At 55.2% G+C, this 16,952-nt stretch overlaps 1 protein-coding gene across 4 annotated transcripts in view; it reads left to right on the forward strand.

Moving 5' to 3' along the window:
- PTPRU (protein tyrosine phosphatase receptor type U) overlaps positions 1-8,172 on the forward strand; it is a 77,067-nt gene extending 68,895 nt beyond the window's left edge. For all 4 annotated transcript variants that reach the window (XM_045858742.1, XM_045858743.1, XM_045858744.1 and 1 more), the window contains 6 exons: positions 562-735; positions 2,930-3,070; positions 5,138-5,263; positions 5,391-5,548; positions 6,603-6,738; positions 6,987-8,172. In XM_045858742.1, coding sequence (XP_045714698.1) covers positions 562-735; positions 2,930-3,070; positions 5,138-5,263; positions 5,391-5,548; positions 6,603-6,738; positions 6,987-7,049 — 798 coding nt within the window. In that variant the 3' untranslated portion in view covers positions 7,050-8,172. The remainder of the gene's footprint in view (positions 1-561; positions 736-2,929; positions 3,071-5,137; positions 5,264-5,390; positions 5,549-6,602; positions 6,739-6,986) is intronic.
- Positions 8,173-16,952: the final 8,780 nt, after the last annotated feature.

A 16,952-nucleotide genomic window follows, 5' to 3' on the forward strand; every position in this document is an offset into this window, starting at 1 on the left:
ATGCACGAGCCATGAAGGCAAGAGAGGGAGGAACTCAGAGCCCCTAGCTCGTTGTAGTGCTGGGTGGTCTGGACTTGAGTTCTGTTCACACAGGGCTGTGGCCAAGGAAGGTGACTGCCTCTGCCAGGTCCCTGGGGTCCGCTCTGTGGGAGACGCGAGCTCTCAGGGCTTGTTTCACGGAACGGACCCGACAAGCTAGTAATGGTCACCTCTGTGCCTTCTGTGTGCTGAACCCTGCAGTGATCTCACTTACCTTCCCAATAGCCCTGCAGGCGGGCACATCACCATCCCATTCTGCGCCTGAGGGAGAATGAGGCTGAGATTACAAGGGTGGGGTGGGGAGGAGGCAGTCTCCAGTCCCCAGGGCTCCGTCCGGGCTCTGCGCTCTGCGTGGCCGGGAAACAGGGTGCCCCCGTCTGTGCCCTCTGTGCCCTCTCTCTGGACCTTGGTTTCTCCACCCATACAGTGGGGTTGATAGCCCAGCCCAGTTCCCTTCCTGGGGCTGCGCAGAGGTCCAGTAAGCCCTGGCCGTCAGCCCGTTTCTCTTCTCGCTCCCTGTAGACGCTGAACTCGGTCACGCCGCCGCTGGACGTGGAGGAGTGCAGCATCGCCCTGCTGCCCCGGAACCGGGACAAGAACCGCAGCATGGATGTCCTGCCGCCCGACCGCTGCCTGCCCTTCCTCATCTCCACTGACGGGGACCCCAACAACTACATCAACGCGGCCCTGACGGACGTGAGGGCTTGGGCTTGGGCGCGGGCTGGGCTCTGGGACTCCCCCGCCCCCCCAGCATCTGGGGAGGTCCAGGAGCCGAGGAGCAGAGCTGGAGGCTCTGGTTCTGGACCCTCTGCCCTCTCTGGGGTGACCCTTGTGTCCTCAGTGAGCTTCCTTTCAGGACCTCAAAGCCAGCACCCTTGCTCAGGTGTTCCCCCTGGCCCGAGCAGGGGTGTGTGTTGGAGTCCAGGTAGGGCTGTCAGCGGGGTCAGGCCCAGCGGAGCCTGGGGGAGGAGGGTTAGGGGTTGGGACTTGAGACCTGATGTCTGGGCCCCAGGGAGCGTGTCCTAGGGGATTGAGCCTGGAGGCTTCCCCAGGACAAGGCCCAGGACTGGGACTAGTTCCCGGGCCCCACCCTGGCCTGGTCTGAGGGCTCAGGAGCCATTCAGAAGCCCCTTCCCCTGCTCCCAGCTCAGGGGGCTCCACCTCCTTCACCGGGTGGTGCGAGCAGAACGGGGCTTTTGGGCCCAATGAGTGACTCCAAGATGCTGCTGTCTGAGTGGGGAAGAGCGGGAGCCTCGCCCCTGTCCGCTCCCAAACGGGAACCAGTTGAGAGATGGGTGAGGGAGACAAACAGGTGTAGGTCAAAATGTTACCTTTTAAAAAAAAAAGCTGATTACACTGGAGAAAGTGACTTCTGCCATGTGGCCAAGTGGGCTGGCTATGCCTTCACCCCTTAATCAGGCAGACCCGTCCCGGATGTGGCTGTGCAGCCGCAGGCCGCCCCTGCCCCTCAGGGACAGGCTGTCACGGATGGTGGCGGCGGGAGCAGTTGGTGGCACCCTTGCTGAGGACAGGCTGGCCTGGGGACAGGGAGGAAGGGGCTGAGCTGCGCTCGGTCCTTGTCCCACAACTCGCTGTGGGACGCGTGCATGAACGGGGGTCAGTGCTGGGCTTGTCAACCACCGGATGTCCCCCCGCACGGAGAGGGAGGTTTTCTCACAGTAGGTGTGAGGGAGAGGGGGCCCGGTTCCTGGCCAGAGCCCCTTGACAGAACAGCGCAGGGGGCAGTGGGGTTTCTCTAAAGAGGGAAAGCCCCCGTGCTTGCTTCCCAAGGGCTTCCTGGTGTGGGCCGAAGGCTAGGGGAGGAGTCGCCATAGCTGCCGAAGGGGATGGCTGGAGAGGGGCCCGGCAGCCACTGCCCCTCAGCCTGCAGGGATGCGTGGGTGCGGGTGCGCATGGCCTGCTGAGGGCCCGGGTCCTGGGCGGTGCCATGAGTGCCGGAGGGTTTGGGACAGGAACTTAGGAATCTGACCTCCCTCCCAGCCCACCCCTTGGCCTCCGAGTGCCCATCTGTATATTGGGCTGGACCCAGGTAAGAATGGGCCACTTGGTACAGGCTATGCTCCAGAATCTCTTGTCTCTTGAACTTTGCATTGCGGAATGGGCTGCAACAGTCACTAAACAAATACACAATGGAATGTCAGACGCTGGTAATCTCCATAAAAGTCAACCAGGCAGAAGGAATATTTATTGTGGGTTTTGGAGGCCTACATACATAGCTATTTTTTTTTTAATCTTCACCTAAGAACATTTTTTTCATTGCTTCTAGAGAAAGAGGGACAGAAACAGAGAGAGAGAGAGATTAATGTGGGAGGGAACATGGATCTGTTGCCCTCTCGTATATGCCCCAACCGGAGATCAAACTTGTGACCTTTTGGTCCAGAGGACTGCGCTCCGACTGACTGGGCCACACAGGCGGGGGCTGTGTGTGGCTGTCTGTGATGAAGGGTTGAGGAGGGCTTCTTGGAGGAAGTGGCAACTAGGCAAAGGCCAGAAGAAGTGAGGGAGAAAGCAATGTAGACACTTGGGAAATTTGTTCTGGGCAATAGGAATAGCAGATGCAAAGGCCCTGAGGCAGGGAGCAAGCTTGGCCAGCCTCCGTGTAGCAGGCCTGAGCTTCCATTGCCACCCATTTGGGCACCTTCTGCTGTTTAGTTCCTGGGAGCTGTGGACTTGGAGCCTGGAGAGGCCTGGGGGCTCAGCCTGCCCACTCAGGCCTCAGGGTGCTGGCCAACTTGTGAAGGGCCAGGGGAGGCAGCCTGGTCCTGTGGGGCACGCCTGTGTGGGCAGGTGGGGGAGGATCAGCTGATGGCAGGGGTCAGGCTGTGTCGTGGTGGCAAACAGACCCCACCGAGTCCGGGTTTCCTTGCAGAGCTACACACGGAGCGCGGCCTTCATCGTGACCCTGCACCCGCTGCAGAGCACCACGCCCGACTTCTGGCGGCTGGTCTACGACTACGGGTGCACCTCCATCGTCATGCTCAACCAGCTGCACCAGTCCAACTCCGCCTGGGTGAGGGCGCCGCCTGCCGGGCGGGCGGGCGGGCTGCTGCCCTGGGCCCCCATGTGTTCAAGGGCACATCTTGGAGGTCGGGCTGGATTCCCGCTCTGCCATCTGTTAGCTGAGTGACCTTCGGCAGGTCATGCTCCCTCGCAGAGCCTGGGTTTCCTTGTCTGCCGGACTAGAGAAAAATAGCTGCTTTTTGTTAAATACTTGCTGTGTGTCAGGGACTCTGCCTTGCACTTATGGGCTTCAGGTGAGAAAATGGAGACCCAGACAGGTGAAGTGACTTTTCCAAGGTCACAGCTGAGAAGTGGCAGATCTGTGTCCCCTCCTCTGGGCTGCCTCCTTTCAGAGCCTCTGCTTTTTCAGTCGCTGAAGTGGACTGCCCATCATGGGGGCCTTTGAGGCAGAGCAGAGTTCCAGCCCCCTCACTTTCTGACTGCTCCATCTGGGAAACTCTTCGGGCTCAGTTTCCTCCTCTGTGAAATGGGGACCTTCACAGCTCCTGTTCGCTCATGGGGATATTGTCAGGACCATGTCAAATGTACGTAGGAGCTTAGTGCTGGGCCACATGTAGTACATGGTGGCCTTTCAGTACATGGCAGGGATGAAGGTGACAGTCACCTCTGAGGTTGGTCCTGATGCTGGCTCAGTGACTTCAGCTAGAGGGGCTGCCCAATTTCCTTTTGGGGTTCCCCAAACTGAAACTCTTGGGAAGTGCAGGTGCCCGGCCTGCCCGCCTCTTATGGCCATATCCCCTAGGTCTCTGTGCCCCTCCCTCTCCAGCTCCCTGTCCCAGGAGGCCAGGAGGGTTTGCTGTAAGATGAGCATGATATCCTCTTAGTGGCTGCCTGGAGAAGACTTGTTCCCTGGGCTCTTTATGAGCCAGGCACTTGGTGTAAATGACCTGGGACTGCAGAGTAATGAACCTCAGTCCCTGGGCAGGGATCTGAAGGGGATCCCATGGGGCAAGAACCCACCCTTGCTCAGGTGGGGAGGGAGGGACCCAGAGGGAGACCTATGCGGACACCATTCACAGGTCACCCATTTGCTCATCCATTCAGCCACCTTTCACTACAGCCTGCTCCCTGCCAGGCCCTGCATTGGGCATTGGGGAGACAGGGAGAGAACACACTACCCCTCCCAGATCTCACAATCCAGGGGGAATCAGTTACAAAACCCGACAGAGACAGCAGACAGACACAGGAGCCTGTGGGAGAATGTATCAGAGAGGGTTTCCTGGAGGAGGTGATGTGATAGTTGAGCTGAGGTGGGCAGGAAGGGTAGAGTTAACTAGTGAAGAAGTACAAGGTGAGTGGTCCGTGGAGAAGGAGCAGCATGTGCAAAGGCCTGAATGCAAGCGGCTGCTGGGACCCCAGGCAAAAAGGGGAAGGTAGTGCCCTCTCCTTACGGGGAGTAGTCAGAGAGGGAAGCAGATGGAGCATGGTGTTGTCTGGGAGGAGCTGGGGCAGTTTCACAGATGGAGGAGCTGCGGCCCAGATAAGGGAAGAGCTGAGACTAGAAGCAGGGGCCTGGGGCCGACTAGCTGGAGCACTTGTGCATGTATGTGTGGGGGCCGTGCCCCCTGTCCCTCTGCTGTCTGGAGTCTGTGGCCTGGAGGGGGATACGTGTTGGGCCCTGACTCCAGGGAGTGGACTCGGGCAGGTGCTGAGCTGAGTCGCAGCATCAGGGACACCCCACCTCTGAGCGGATGCCAGAAGGCAGAAGCAGTGAGGGAGAAGACCAGGGGCAGGGGTCATTGGGATGGGTCCCTGGAAGAAGGCAGCCTTGTGTAGGTGTGTGCGCTTGTGAGGAAGTGTGAGCGTGTCAGTGCACCCACTGTGAAGGGTTGGTTTCAGCCGACCTGAGTGTGCCCGTGCAGAATGCACCAGGCAGGTGTGCCTGCAGTCTCATGGGTGAGTGCGGAGAGTGGGGAACTCTGAAGACGAATCCGGAGTGAGCGGGGGGCTGGGGCGCGTGGGAGCCCTGGGGCAGGTGTGCAGGCTCAGGGGTGGGTGTGGGTGGCAGCCGCCTGGAGGCTCCACTCAGCCCCTGTCTCTGTGCCCGTGCCGCCAGCCGTGCCTGCAGTACTGGCCGGAGCCGGGCCGGCAGCAGTATGGCCTCATGGAGGTGGAGTTCGTGTCAGGCACAGCGGATGAGGACTTGGTGGCCCGTGTCTTCCGGGTACAGAACATCTCCAGGGTGAGTGACCTGGAAGCCCCGGGGGAGAGCTGGGGTGATGGTAGGGCCCGAAATGACCTTCAGGTCACTGGGGGCCTTGTCACTGGCGCTCATGTCCCCTCGCCGGCTGCCCCCCCCCCAACCCCAGCTGCAGGAGGGGCACCTGCTGGTGCGGCACTTCCAGTTCCTGCGCTGGTCTGCGTACCGGGACACGCCTGACTCCAAGAAGGCCTTCCTGCACCTGCTGGCCGAGGTGGACAGGTGGCAGGCGGAGAGTGGGGATGGACGCACCGTTGTGCACTGCCTGTGAGTGCTGGTCCCGCCTTAGGCGGCGGGAGGGGTTGGGGGCTCAAGGGCCAGGGGCAGAGGTCCATTGTGGGGGAGGGCACCAGGGCCCCTGGGCTCCCAGACAGCCTGACCCTGCCTTCCCTAGAGAATCCCGGTCAGTCCCCAGGGTGTGGACTTAACCCTGAACCATCCAGTACTCTCTGTGTGATGTTTGACTTGACCAATTTAGTTAGCCAGTCCTGTCAGCGTCCTGTGATACTGTAGTGCTCTTCTTAAGCCAACGGGTTTCTGGTCTTTGCTGTAGTCCACTACAACAAAGTTAAATGTGAATGCTCACATGTAACTTTTTCACTCATTCATTCATTTGTTCACATGCCCCACTCATAATTCATGCATTCACTCAGGTCTGGGTGCAGCCACTCCTTTGCCCACACTTTTCATGCTTCCAGACTTGCCCGTCCCAGTGCGGTGCGGGGCTGGGCGTGCTGGACGCCGGGATGGGGAGCTGAGTGGAGCAGGCCTGCCTGGCTCTCAGGGAGGGGCTCTCGGTTCCAGTGGGAGAGACCCCCAGAGGCCGGGGCTGCGGGCCTGCCTGGTCCCTCATCTCCTGAGGGTACCTCCCCGCTGAGTTACAGGGAGCAGAGGAGGGAGAGGGCGGGGACAGGGCCTGACTCTGTGTGTCTGTGTCCGCCTTGCTGGGGGTGACCGGCACTCTCAGGGTTCGTTTTCCACCCTGCTCTCCGGGGTTTGCCTGCTGCCCCGCGGCCCTCCTCTGTGGCTGTCTGTCTCACTTCTTTCTCTCAGAGTGATCCTTCCTCCTTGCTCTCAGAGTCTGCTGTTTCTCCTGGAGGCTTTGTCTTCCTGGATATCTTCAGCTGGGATGTCCGTCTCAGTGCCAGACTCCGCCCCCTTAGCCTGGTCTTGCAGTTCACCTTTAGGCTCCCTGCCCCTCCCTTTTGGGTTCCCTGGCCCCGCCCCTCACCTCTAGGCTCCCAGACCTTGGCCTTGCCCTTTACCTTGGAGTTTGGCCTCCTACCCCCAGCCCTGCCCCCAACCTTTTTGTCTCATTCAGAAATGGGGGCGGCCGCAGCGGCACCTTCTGCGCCTGCTCCACGGTCCTGGAGATGATTCGCTGCCACAACCTGGTGGACGTTTTCTTTGCTGCCAAAACACTTAGGAACTACAAACCCAACATGGTGGAGACCCTGGTGAGGTGCCCTGTTCCCTGTGCTGCTTCTAACCCCCTGGCTCAGGCCCAGCCAGGCCCCTCAGCACCCATCCCCCCGTACCTGGTCCCCACAATTGGATCTTGGGCTCCCCACAGGTAATCCTGTGGTGCCAAAACGTCACCCCGTCTCCCCCCTTCTCCTTAAAGGTGGGTCAGGTCTCACACCTGCCCACCCTCCCCAGTACTAGAGAGGGGCTGGCTCACGGTCCCCTGTCTCCCTGTCCCCAGGATCAGTACCACTTTTGCTACGATATGGCCCTGGAGTACCTGGAGGGGCTGGAGTCCAGATAGCGGGGGCCCCCGGCTCGGAGCACCCCCTGTGCACTCAGGACCAGGCCTGTCATCCCGGACTGACGAAGAAGACCTGCGTCCCCAACTCTGCTCAGCCGCAGCCCCCACAGGGAGGCCACTGGAGTGGATGACGAGCCATCTTGGTGCTGCCTTCCGCTGTGGGCAGGCCCTTTTGCCGTGTCCCACGGGCTGGCGGGGGGCCAAGGAGCAGCTCGGCGAGACGGCCGCCCCGCCCACCTGTGTAGGGTGCTGGCCTGTGCCGAGAGGCCCGGCACTGCCTGGCAGAGTGACAGGGACTCAGAGCTGCCTGCCCTAGGGGACCCAGGCTCAAGGCCCTTGTCTGTACCCCAGCCCTTGGTGCAGTGTATACCAGGCCAGGGTTCCGCCTGCGTGGCTTGACACGCATTGGGAGTGCACTGGGCCTCGGCATCTAGAATCCCCTCTGGCCCAGCTCCTGAAGGTCCCGGGGAGACCGGACCCTGCCCTGATTTGCTGGTGGGCATGTCAGACTGAGGCTCCCCAGAGGGAACTGCAGCCCCCCACCCCCGACTGCTGCCCCCTGCAGCCCCTGGGCTATGTTGCTCACCGTCCTTCCCACTTCTGCTCCCCTGACATGTGCTCTGAGCGTCCCTGAACCAGGACTGCCCATCCCTGCCCTGCCCGACGTGGGGCCCCTTCCCTGCCTGACCCAGTGTCTGCAGAATGAGACATACCCTCAGTCCCCTCTGCCTAGAACTTCCAGGCCCCACCGGCTGGGTCCTGCTCAGCCTGGGCCGGCGGCAGTCCCAACTACAGCCCCGGCGTCGAGGTCCCTGCGGCTCCTGACCAGGCTGCCGAATGGGGAGAGGGCACTGTTAGGTCAGGGTTGCTCGCAGCCCTTAGAGTTCAGAGGAAGAAGGTATATTTTGGGATGGAGGATCAATGCTTTTTGTTTATTTTGGTTTTTGATGGGTTGGTGGGAAGCTGTCTTTAAAATAGGGCAGGCCACACCCCCATTCCGTGCCTCTATTTCCCCATCCGAAAACTGTAGCTATGACTACTGACCTACCTCGCAGGGGGCTGTGGGGAGGCGTAAGCTGTATTTGTAAAGTGCTTTGTAAATAAACGTGCTCTCTGAATGCCACCGGCAGCCTTGTGTGTGTCTGCCCAGCCTGGCTGGGGCTTGCCCAGGGCCGTGGGCGGGAGGGCCCTGGACTGGGAGCCAGACGCCTGGGTGCTGGTCTGGCATCTGTTTCCCATCCATAAAGTGGTGGAGGTGTGGACCAGAGCATCACTCAGGGTCCTTCCGTTTGCAGAGGTGGTTCCAAGGGACTCTGGCTCATTGCTGCCTCCTCCTAGGCCTCTGGGGCACTTCCTCACTGGGGGCAGCATGGGAAGCTCAGGCTTTGGTGTCAGGCAGATGGGATCCACCAGCTGCGAGACCCTGGGTGGCAAGCCAGCTTCCCTCCCTGGGGCTTGGCTTCGCATCTGTAAAATGTGAGCAATGCTGTTAGGATCAGAAGGCGTCATGATTAAGTGCCTTGCGTGGTGCCAGGTGTGCTGAGAGGGCTGTTTATGAACACACAGCAGAGAAGACACACAGGAGGCACACAGCTGGGGGTGGTCATCCTGCCGCCCGGGTTCGGTCATTCCCAGCCTGAGGCTTCCTCAGGGGGTGCGGTGGGAGGATGAGGAGTGGGCTGGCTGGTAGGGACCCGAGTCACTCCTGGCTCTGTCACACACTTGCTATATGACCTTGGTCAAGACACTCCCTGTTTCTGGGCCTCGGTTTCTTCGTATGAAGACTGGCTGTATGATGTAGTGATTCTGTTCGCACACTGGCTGACTCTCTGTGCCTCAGTTTCCACACTGGTTAAAGCAGGGGTCCCCAACTTCTGGGCCTCAGACTGGCACCGGTCCATGGCCTGTTAGGAATTGGGCTGCCCAGCAGGAGGTGAGTTGGATGTAATGCACTTGAACCATCCCCAAACCATCCCCCACCCCCACCTTGGCCCGTTGAAAAATTGTCTTCCACAAAACCAGTCCTTGGTGCCAAAAAGGTTGGGGACCGCTGGAAAGGATGTGACCCGTTCTAACAACCACGCAGTTCAACATCCTTTAATCTGAATTAAAAATTCATCAGTTGGGATCCCACTTCACTAGACTCGTCCACACACCCTCATTCTGACTTGACTGCTGAGCCTCACATGGTGGCTCGCAGATGTACGTCAGATTCTGGCTAAGCAACAGAATGCGACTCACTTCCACCAGCAGAGTGTGGCGTAAGTGATGTCAAGTGAGTTCTGGACCCTAGACCTCAAGGGGCATTGCAGTTTTTGCTTTGCCCTCTTGGAACTCCGCCATGTAAGGAAACCTGTTCAGCCTCCCTGAAGCTTTGAGGACACGTGGAGAAGAACCAGTGCAACCTGTGAGCGGCACGTACCAGTTATCACACCTGCAAATGAGGCCATTTTGGGCCTGCCAGCCTGGTCGACCTGTGAAGTGAGTTGCTGCGTGATTAAGCTTAGCAGAAGCTGTCTAAGCAACCCCCAGAACTGATAAATTGTTCTTCCTTTTAAACCAAGACATTTTTGGGGTTGTTTGTTATGCAGCAGCAGCTAACTGAGACATGTGTTCTAGGCAGTGTGGATACAGCTCTACTATTTGCCCCCATCAGGTACTGAGCTCCTCAAGGGCAGGGAGTGTTTCTTTGTTCATCTTATTGTGTCCATTGGTTAGCAAAGGGCTGGTCTTGCAACTGGCGATAAAGAAATGTTGGCATGGGGAGGGAAGGAAGGCGAGAGTGTGGTCATGCCTGTCTGTCTGACCAGTAACCTTACATGGCCTCTCAGAGGAGCTGGGAAGTGGGCTGTGTATTAGGAGGAGTGCCAGCTCCAGAGCCAGCAAACCAGCATCCCACCCCCAGCTCCGCATCCCACTGCTCAAGTGCCTGACCACCCTGTTTCCTAATCTGGAAAATCAACATAACAATACCTACTTGCAGGATTGGTCGTGATGTTTAGAGAAAAAATGTTTCAAAAGAACTAGCATTGTTAAAAAAAAGGGAATTAGCACAGTAACTGTCCCTCCACAAATGCCATCTCAGTATCATAATACTGAGGTCCTTGGTTAATAATGATGGTCACTGTCACCTTTGTTTAGCACCTGTTACTGTATTAGATGCCTTGTACCCTTCGTCTCTTACTTCCTACAACAGTTCTTTAAGGTAGAGGTAACTCCTTCATTTAGAGGTGGGGAAATGGAGGTTCAGAGAGGTGATTGCTCCCCCAAAGTCATAGCCAGTACATGACAGAGTCTGGACTTGAATTTGAACCCATGGTTAGGCTGACTCCACAGCCTGGGCCTTCAACTGCCTCGATCTATGGACGATCTGGGTGGTGTCAAAAGCCAGAGAATCACTTGGCGCAACACTGAATGAGTAATTTGTGGCTCGGGCCCTGATTTTCAAATGCTGTGAAATGTGTCAGAGGTGGTGGCCTCTTGGACGGGCGGCCTGGAGCACAAAAAGACAAATGCTCCAGCCTGGCGCTGCCCAGGGCCACGGGCCCAGCAGGAGTGGGGGGGAAGCCTCTACCCACTCAAGCCCAGCAAATAGGATTTCTGCGAGCGCGGACGGGCCAGCTGCCTAGCACTGCCAGGAGCGGAATTTGTTTGTTATAATAAATCTGGCTGTAGGAACCTGCCAAGCAATTATTCTCCCAGCCTCCCTGTCGGCCCTGATTGGGCACCCAGGAGATGGAGCCGAGACTTTGATAGATGCTAAGGCCATTTGCAAGGCCCTAATTGAGAGCAGGCCTTGGCTGCCTCTCTGTCACTGGGATCCTGCTGACCTCCCTTGGCTGACCTCTGATGGACAAGAGCTTAATAGACACCCCAATGGCCGAGGGCAGTGCAGAAACAATGGGGTCACTGCATAGGCGGACCCTACCTTGCCATGTGGTGGAGAGAGCAGGGACTCTGGTGTCTGAGGCCCTTAGTCTGAGGGCCTCCTCTTCGGTGGGGGGCGGGGAGGCACTGAGGCTGGACCATGAGTGAGCCTCCGGAGCCTCATCTGACAAATGGAAGAAAGAAAAACCGCGGGCTGTGGTGTTGCCAGGGTGGTGGGGGGCTGGGCTGTGTGGGCGGGATTGGAAGGACCTGTGGTTTCAACAGGTCCAGGCCACGCTCTGCCCTGCGTGCGGAGGACAGAGGCTTCAGACGTGGCGATGTAAACGGCACAGCCGTCTCTGGCCCTTGCCGAACCCAGGGCCTGGCGCCAAGGGCTGTGTGCGTGGTCGGCCTCCAGCAGAGTTGTCCCCCTTCTGCAGGGGTCAAGGCTCAAAGAGCTGAAGCAACTTGCCTCAGGTCACAGAGCCACCACATGTCCCACAAACAGGAGCAGCCAGAGTGATTGTTTGAAAAAGTTAACAAAAAGCCAGGCACCATCACTCTGGTGCTCAGACCGCCAGGGACCACCTACTGCGCTGAGTAAAAGTGGAGCTCCTGGTCCTGACCTTGGGGGCTTTGCCTGGTATGGCCTTTGCCCTTTCTCTGACCTCATTTCTTCTCGTCACTTCCAGCTCTTTGCCTGAATGCCCTTCACCAGTCTGTGAATGACTTGTTCTTCTTGTTATCCAGGTCCCAGTCCCTCCCTGAGAGCCCCCTGACCCCCCCGCCCCGCCTCAACTGTCCTGAGGGGCCCTTCCTGTCTCACTGTCCTTGTCACTCTCAGGGCCCTGCACTGTATGTCCTTACCTGCCTTCTCACAGTGGGCAATGGGCTTGCTGTCCTTTGGTTGTTTGTTCACTGCCTGTCCCACCAGACAGAGAGAGAGCCAAAGCCATGTGGATGCGGTCCCCCTGCACCCCCTGCACTGAGCATGGCGCTTGGCACAGCCTCAATGAATACTCGTATTTGTTGGATGAATGAAAGGTACAGGGCCAGGACACACACCGTCTGTCTTCCTCTAAAGCCCGTACTCTTAAGCACATTATTTTTAGTCTTCCAGATGGTCAAATGGCTGGATACCATGAGGCCAGGCTCCAGAGCCGACTCAGCCACCACCGTGCTGTGCGGCCTTGAGTGAACATCTGTTCTCTTTGGGGCTCCGTCTCCCGATCTGTCCGGTGCGGAGAGACTCACTGCCCTTTAGGAGCCATTGCAAGGAGGGTACCATTGGTTTGACATCAGTGACAAAAGCAGGGATGTAAAACCCTGCCTAGGGAACACAGTCAGTAATACTGTGACAACTCTGTGTGGTGCCAGATGGGTACTAGACTTGCTGGGGTGGTCACTTTATTATGTTATTTATTTATTTATTTTTAAAATTACCTTTTTAAAAAAGGTTATATTTTACTTATTTTTAGAGAGGGAAGGGAGGGAGAAAGAGAGAGAGAAACATCAATGTGTGGTTGCTGGGGGCCGTGGCCTGCAACCCAGGCATGTGACCTGACTGGGAATCGAACCTGTGATGCTTTGGTTCGTAGCCCACGCTCAATCCACTGAGCTACGCCAGCCAGGGCTATATATGTCTTATCAATATGCTGTATACCTGAAACCAATATAACATCATATGTCAACTAATAAAAACAAAAACCCACATCGGCGACAGTGGGCTGATGTGGCTCAGTGGTGTTAGGCCACTGGTCTAAGTATTTGCTCTCAGGATCTGGTGAAAACTTGCGTGTGGTTTGGGCTTTGGTCTCACGGGCCTGGGCACTTATCCCGGTAGGTGCCTGCATTGTACTTAATGTAGACATTGTCCCTAATCTTTCCAGCAACTGGAGAGGGACATATTACCAGAACCATTTGATATATAAGGAAGCAGGGCCAGAGAAGTGAGGTGAATTGCTTAGGGTTCCATAGATGGAAAAGAACCAAGAAAGGATTAGAACCCGTGTCACTTGACTCCAAACCCTTTGCTCTTGGAATCGTCACAGAAATACTGGCAAATCTGAGCCTCAAGCACATTCACTGTTTGCAATTTCTTTTTTGTCCACAAGTCACCCTTCCCTTTCAATACTTACTCAAGCCAGGCTCGGCCAGTGCAGACAGCTGGAGACAGGCTTAGCCGAGGCCTGCGGTCAAGCAGCTTCCCAGACTCAGTGCACATCCCCTGGCAGGCCTGGCAGGGACGCTCTGGAATGAATGCCTGGATAGCAGGTGGGCCTGCAAATGGTGGGGGTGGCCTGAGTCAGCAGGAGCCGAGGAACTGAAAAAGCCTCTTCAAGAAAAATGAAATGCATCTCAACTCACGTCCTACTTACTCCCAGGGGTGGGGAGAGGGAGCCTGTCCAGGAATTTTATTTTCTGTTCATTTGAAAGCTGAACAATGTGGCTTTCTTCGGTTGTGTTTATTATGTGACTGCATTCTCTTTTCAAAGAGAGCTGGGGACAGTTTTCTCCCCAGGGCTCTAGCCCATGCCTGCCCATCTTCCCCAAAAGGCAGAGAAGCTCTTGCCTTTTCAGTCCCTTCCCCTAATGAACCCTTTGCTCCCTTCCATGTCTGTTTCTCCCCCAAGCCAGTTACTGATTTATTGTCTGTGAGCTCCAAAAACACCCTTCTTTGCCCTGCTTGGTGATACTGGAGCTGGACCCTGCGAACAGTTCTTTTGCCAGCTGGAGCAATGATGGGCTTTGCCAGTAGAGGGCGCTAGAGGGACGCTGTAAGGTGATAGCCGGAAGTCACTTGGGTCTGGTCCTCCTTCCTTAAAAAGAAAAAAAAAAAAAAATTCCGGTACAGGAGCCAAAAACTTGGGAACCAGCTCCAGATGTTCCCTCAGGCCTCGCTTTGCAGAGGGCCGCTTTCACAGACCAGTGCTAGCCCGCAGTCCCTGGCCAGCCTCTCAGCCACCAGAGGCTGCATGCTCTTCGTGTCCGTGAGGTCATCCCACCTTCACCGGAGCGGCCTGCACCCCAGCCTTCACCAGGACCCCCTCAGTCCTTAGACGCTCCATCGTTCCCTCTCCCTCAGCCCAGCCACAAGTTGCCGCTTTTCTTTTTCCTTTTGGAACACTTTTTCTTCTGGATGCCTCTTCCCCGCTGCTCCCGGGTCCCTTAGTGTCTTTACGCCTGTAGTAATGAACTACCCCTTGCTAGTCAATAACTCTTTATATTAAATTTTTCATGTTCAAATTATGGGTTATGAACTCGGTCTCCTGACTGAATTCTAATTGATATAGAATCGAGAGCAGCGGTGGCCCCAGGAAACAGACCCTCAAAAGTGCAAGTTTGGTGGTTTTGTGGTCCATAAGCAACAGGGCTGAGCTCCCTGCCAGAGAGACATGGGGTGCTGGTAATCCGCACATAGTGGCACCATAGTTATCCCACCACCTGTGATGGGTTTGGATGCAGTGCCCACTGAAGCCAGTGTCATGGGAGCCCGAGTGACTACTACAGGTGACCGTCACATGCCTGAGTATGGCTGCAAGGACTGTGGTGTGGGATGGGGTCTTGAATGCACTGGAGCACTTGAACTAAAAAAAAGATAAGTTCAGGCCACTTAATTTTCAGCTCAAATCATGGTTTGAGAACCACAGAGCTTCCATCAAAGAATCTCTTATTCATGCAACCAAAGAGCTAATATTAATGAAAATAAAACACTTACTTGTGTGGGCCAGAGGATCTACACATCAGTTAAGTTTACAGTACGGCTGAGGTGTCCATAGGAGAGTTTGGATATAAGTCAGGAAAGAATGGGGTCATGAAACTTGGGATAGCGATACCTGGTTGGCCTCAGATGAAATGGAGAGACACTCTGAGCTTTGCTATTACAAAGAACTTACTCTCTCGTGTCTGAAGAGACTAGTTCTCCTTTGTTTGAAAACCCTGTGGTAACCTATATGGGGCAGAAGCCTTGAAGCTGATGACTATTCTAATCAAACATGCCCCAAGCACCCCATGTTGCCATTATATTCATAATGAGGGTAAAATCTCAGTATGCTCTAAGGGGTCAAGTACACACTCTGATCCAGGAGAAGATAGTTTACAGAATAGAAGAATAGCAAGGTTTTTGCTAATGGCAAGATTTGACTAATCCCGGGGAATACATATGGGAGTTGATTCAAAGGGCAGAAGATAATATTAAATTATTCTGAATTCAGGGATGTGGATTTGGGGTTTAATATGTTAGCTTGTGTGGCGGAAGGTGTCTCTAAGCAGTTGACTTGATTGGTTGACTGAAACTTGGACTTGAAGATGGCTTATGTTTCATCAGAGAGATGCAAATTAAAACCACGATGAGATTTCACCTCACCCCTGTCAGATTGGCTCTCTTTAATAAATCAACAAACAGCAAGTGCTGGCAAGGATGTAGAAAAAAGGGGGCCCTAGTGCACTGTTGGGGGGCAGGTTGCAGACTGGTGCAGCCACCGTGAAAAACAGTATGGGATCTCCTCAAAAAACTAAAAATGGAACTACCTTTTGACCCAGTGATTCCACTGCTGGGAATAAACCCAAAGAAAAGAATTTATGCATCCACATGTTCATAGCAGCACTATTTACAATAGCCGAAATTTGGAAATAGCCTAAGTGCCCATTAGTAGATGAGTAGATAAAAAAACTGTCATACATCTACATAATGGAATACTATGGAGCAGAAAGAAGGAAGGAATTCTTGCCTGTCACCACAGCATGGATGGAACTGGAGACTATTATGCCAAGTGGAATAAGCCAGTTGGTTAAAGACAAATACTATATGATCTCACTTATAAGAGGAATCTAATGAACAAAATAAATGAATGAGCAAAATAGAACCAGAGGCATAGAGTCATGGAACAGACTGGCAGCTGTCAGAGGGGAGGGAGGAGGAGGGGACTGAGGGGAGAAGGTAAAGAGGTTAGTCAGAGAACATACATGAAGGACCCCTGGACATGGACAGTGGTGAGGGGACTGGTTATGGAACTGGGGGGTGGGCTGGGTGGAGGGGGAAAGTGGGACAACTGTAGTAGCATAAAAACATAAAATATTTATATATAAAAAAGATGGCTTACGTTTAATGAGCAGAGATGCCAGTGCTTCCATGGAATCATGTGGAAGAGGGAATCCAAAGGCTTAAGGATATAGAGTGCTGGAGTGAACTTCTCATGTATGATCTATGTGGCCACCCCAAACCATGTTCCATGAAAATCCCCAGAAGACACTCTCCTAACTAAGACATTGAGAAATGTATTAGTGAGGTGAGAACCTACGTCCTCAAGCGATTCTGTCGGTGCTCACCTTTGTGGGCCAGGTATCCCTGGGAGTAGGCTGACATTCAGAGGGGCTCCTCGACTTCATGGGGATGATAGGCTCCTGGAGAGGTAGAGGCGGAGGGGCAGTGCTCAATAGCTAAAGACAAGGTAAGTGCCTTTGCCATGAAGTGCAGCAGAGATGTACCAGTAATCAGGATGCCTTGGTCCGTAGGGACATTTGGGGGTGACTAATTGATCAGTATGTTCCTAGGAAGGAAATAGATGAGTAGCTTCTTGCAGTATTACCTGATCTATGTAACAGAAAAACAAACAAACAAACAAACTTCTGGGCCTGGCAGTCAAAACCTGAGTTGAATCATTTCCTTGGAGAGTTGTGGCTTTTCATCAGTTTCCAGGCGTAAACCAAGAATCACGATCAGGGCCCCTTGCTGAAGAGGAGGCCAGGCCCCTTGGAGAAGGTTCCTGCACCAGAGGTATCGCTATGTACCATTGATCTTCCCCCAAGCCTTCCCTACGGGCCCTGTGGCCACTTACTAGAAGGACTGAACTTGGTAGGAGAAAGGAAGTACCCAGACCTCCGGACATTACTAGACTCTGCCCTGAACTTATGGCAATCCTTGGGGGTGCGCCATGCCACTGTGGCTCACCAGTCCAAGTGACAAACAATGACCATAGTCAGGTGACCGATAGTTAGACCAAGTGTATCTTGTGGGCCATGTGCCTAGTTCTTGAA

The sequence above is a fragment of the Phyllostomus hastatus genome, unplaced genomic scaffold (assembly GCF_019186645.2).
Source record: "Phyllostomus hastatus isolate PE091 unplaced genomic scaffold, TTU_PhHast_1.1 phas_scaffold_182, whole genome shotgun sequence".
NCBI classification, from domain to species: domain Eukaryota; kingdom Metazoa; phylum Chordata; class Mammalia; order Chiroptera; family Phyllostomidae; genus Phyllostomus; species Phyllostomus hastatus.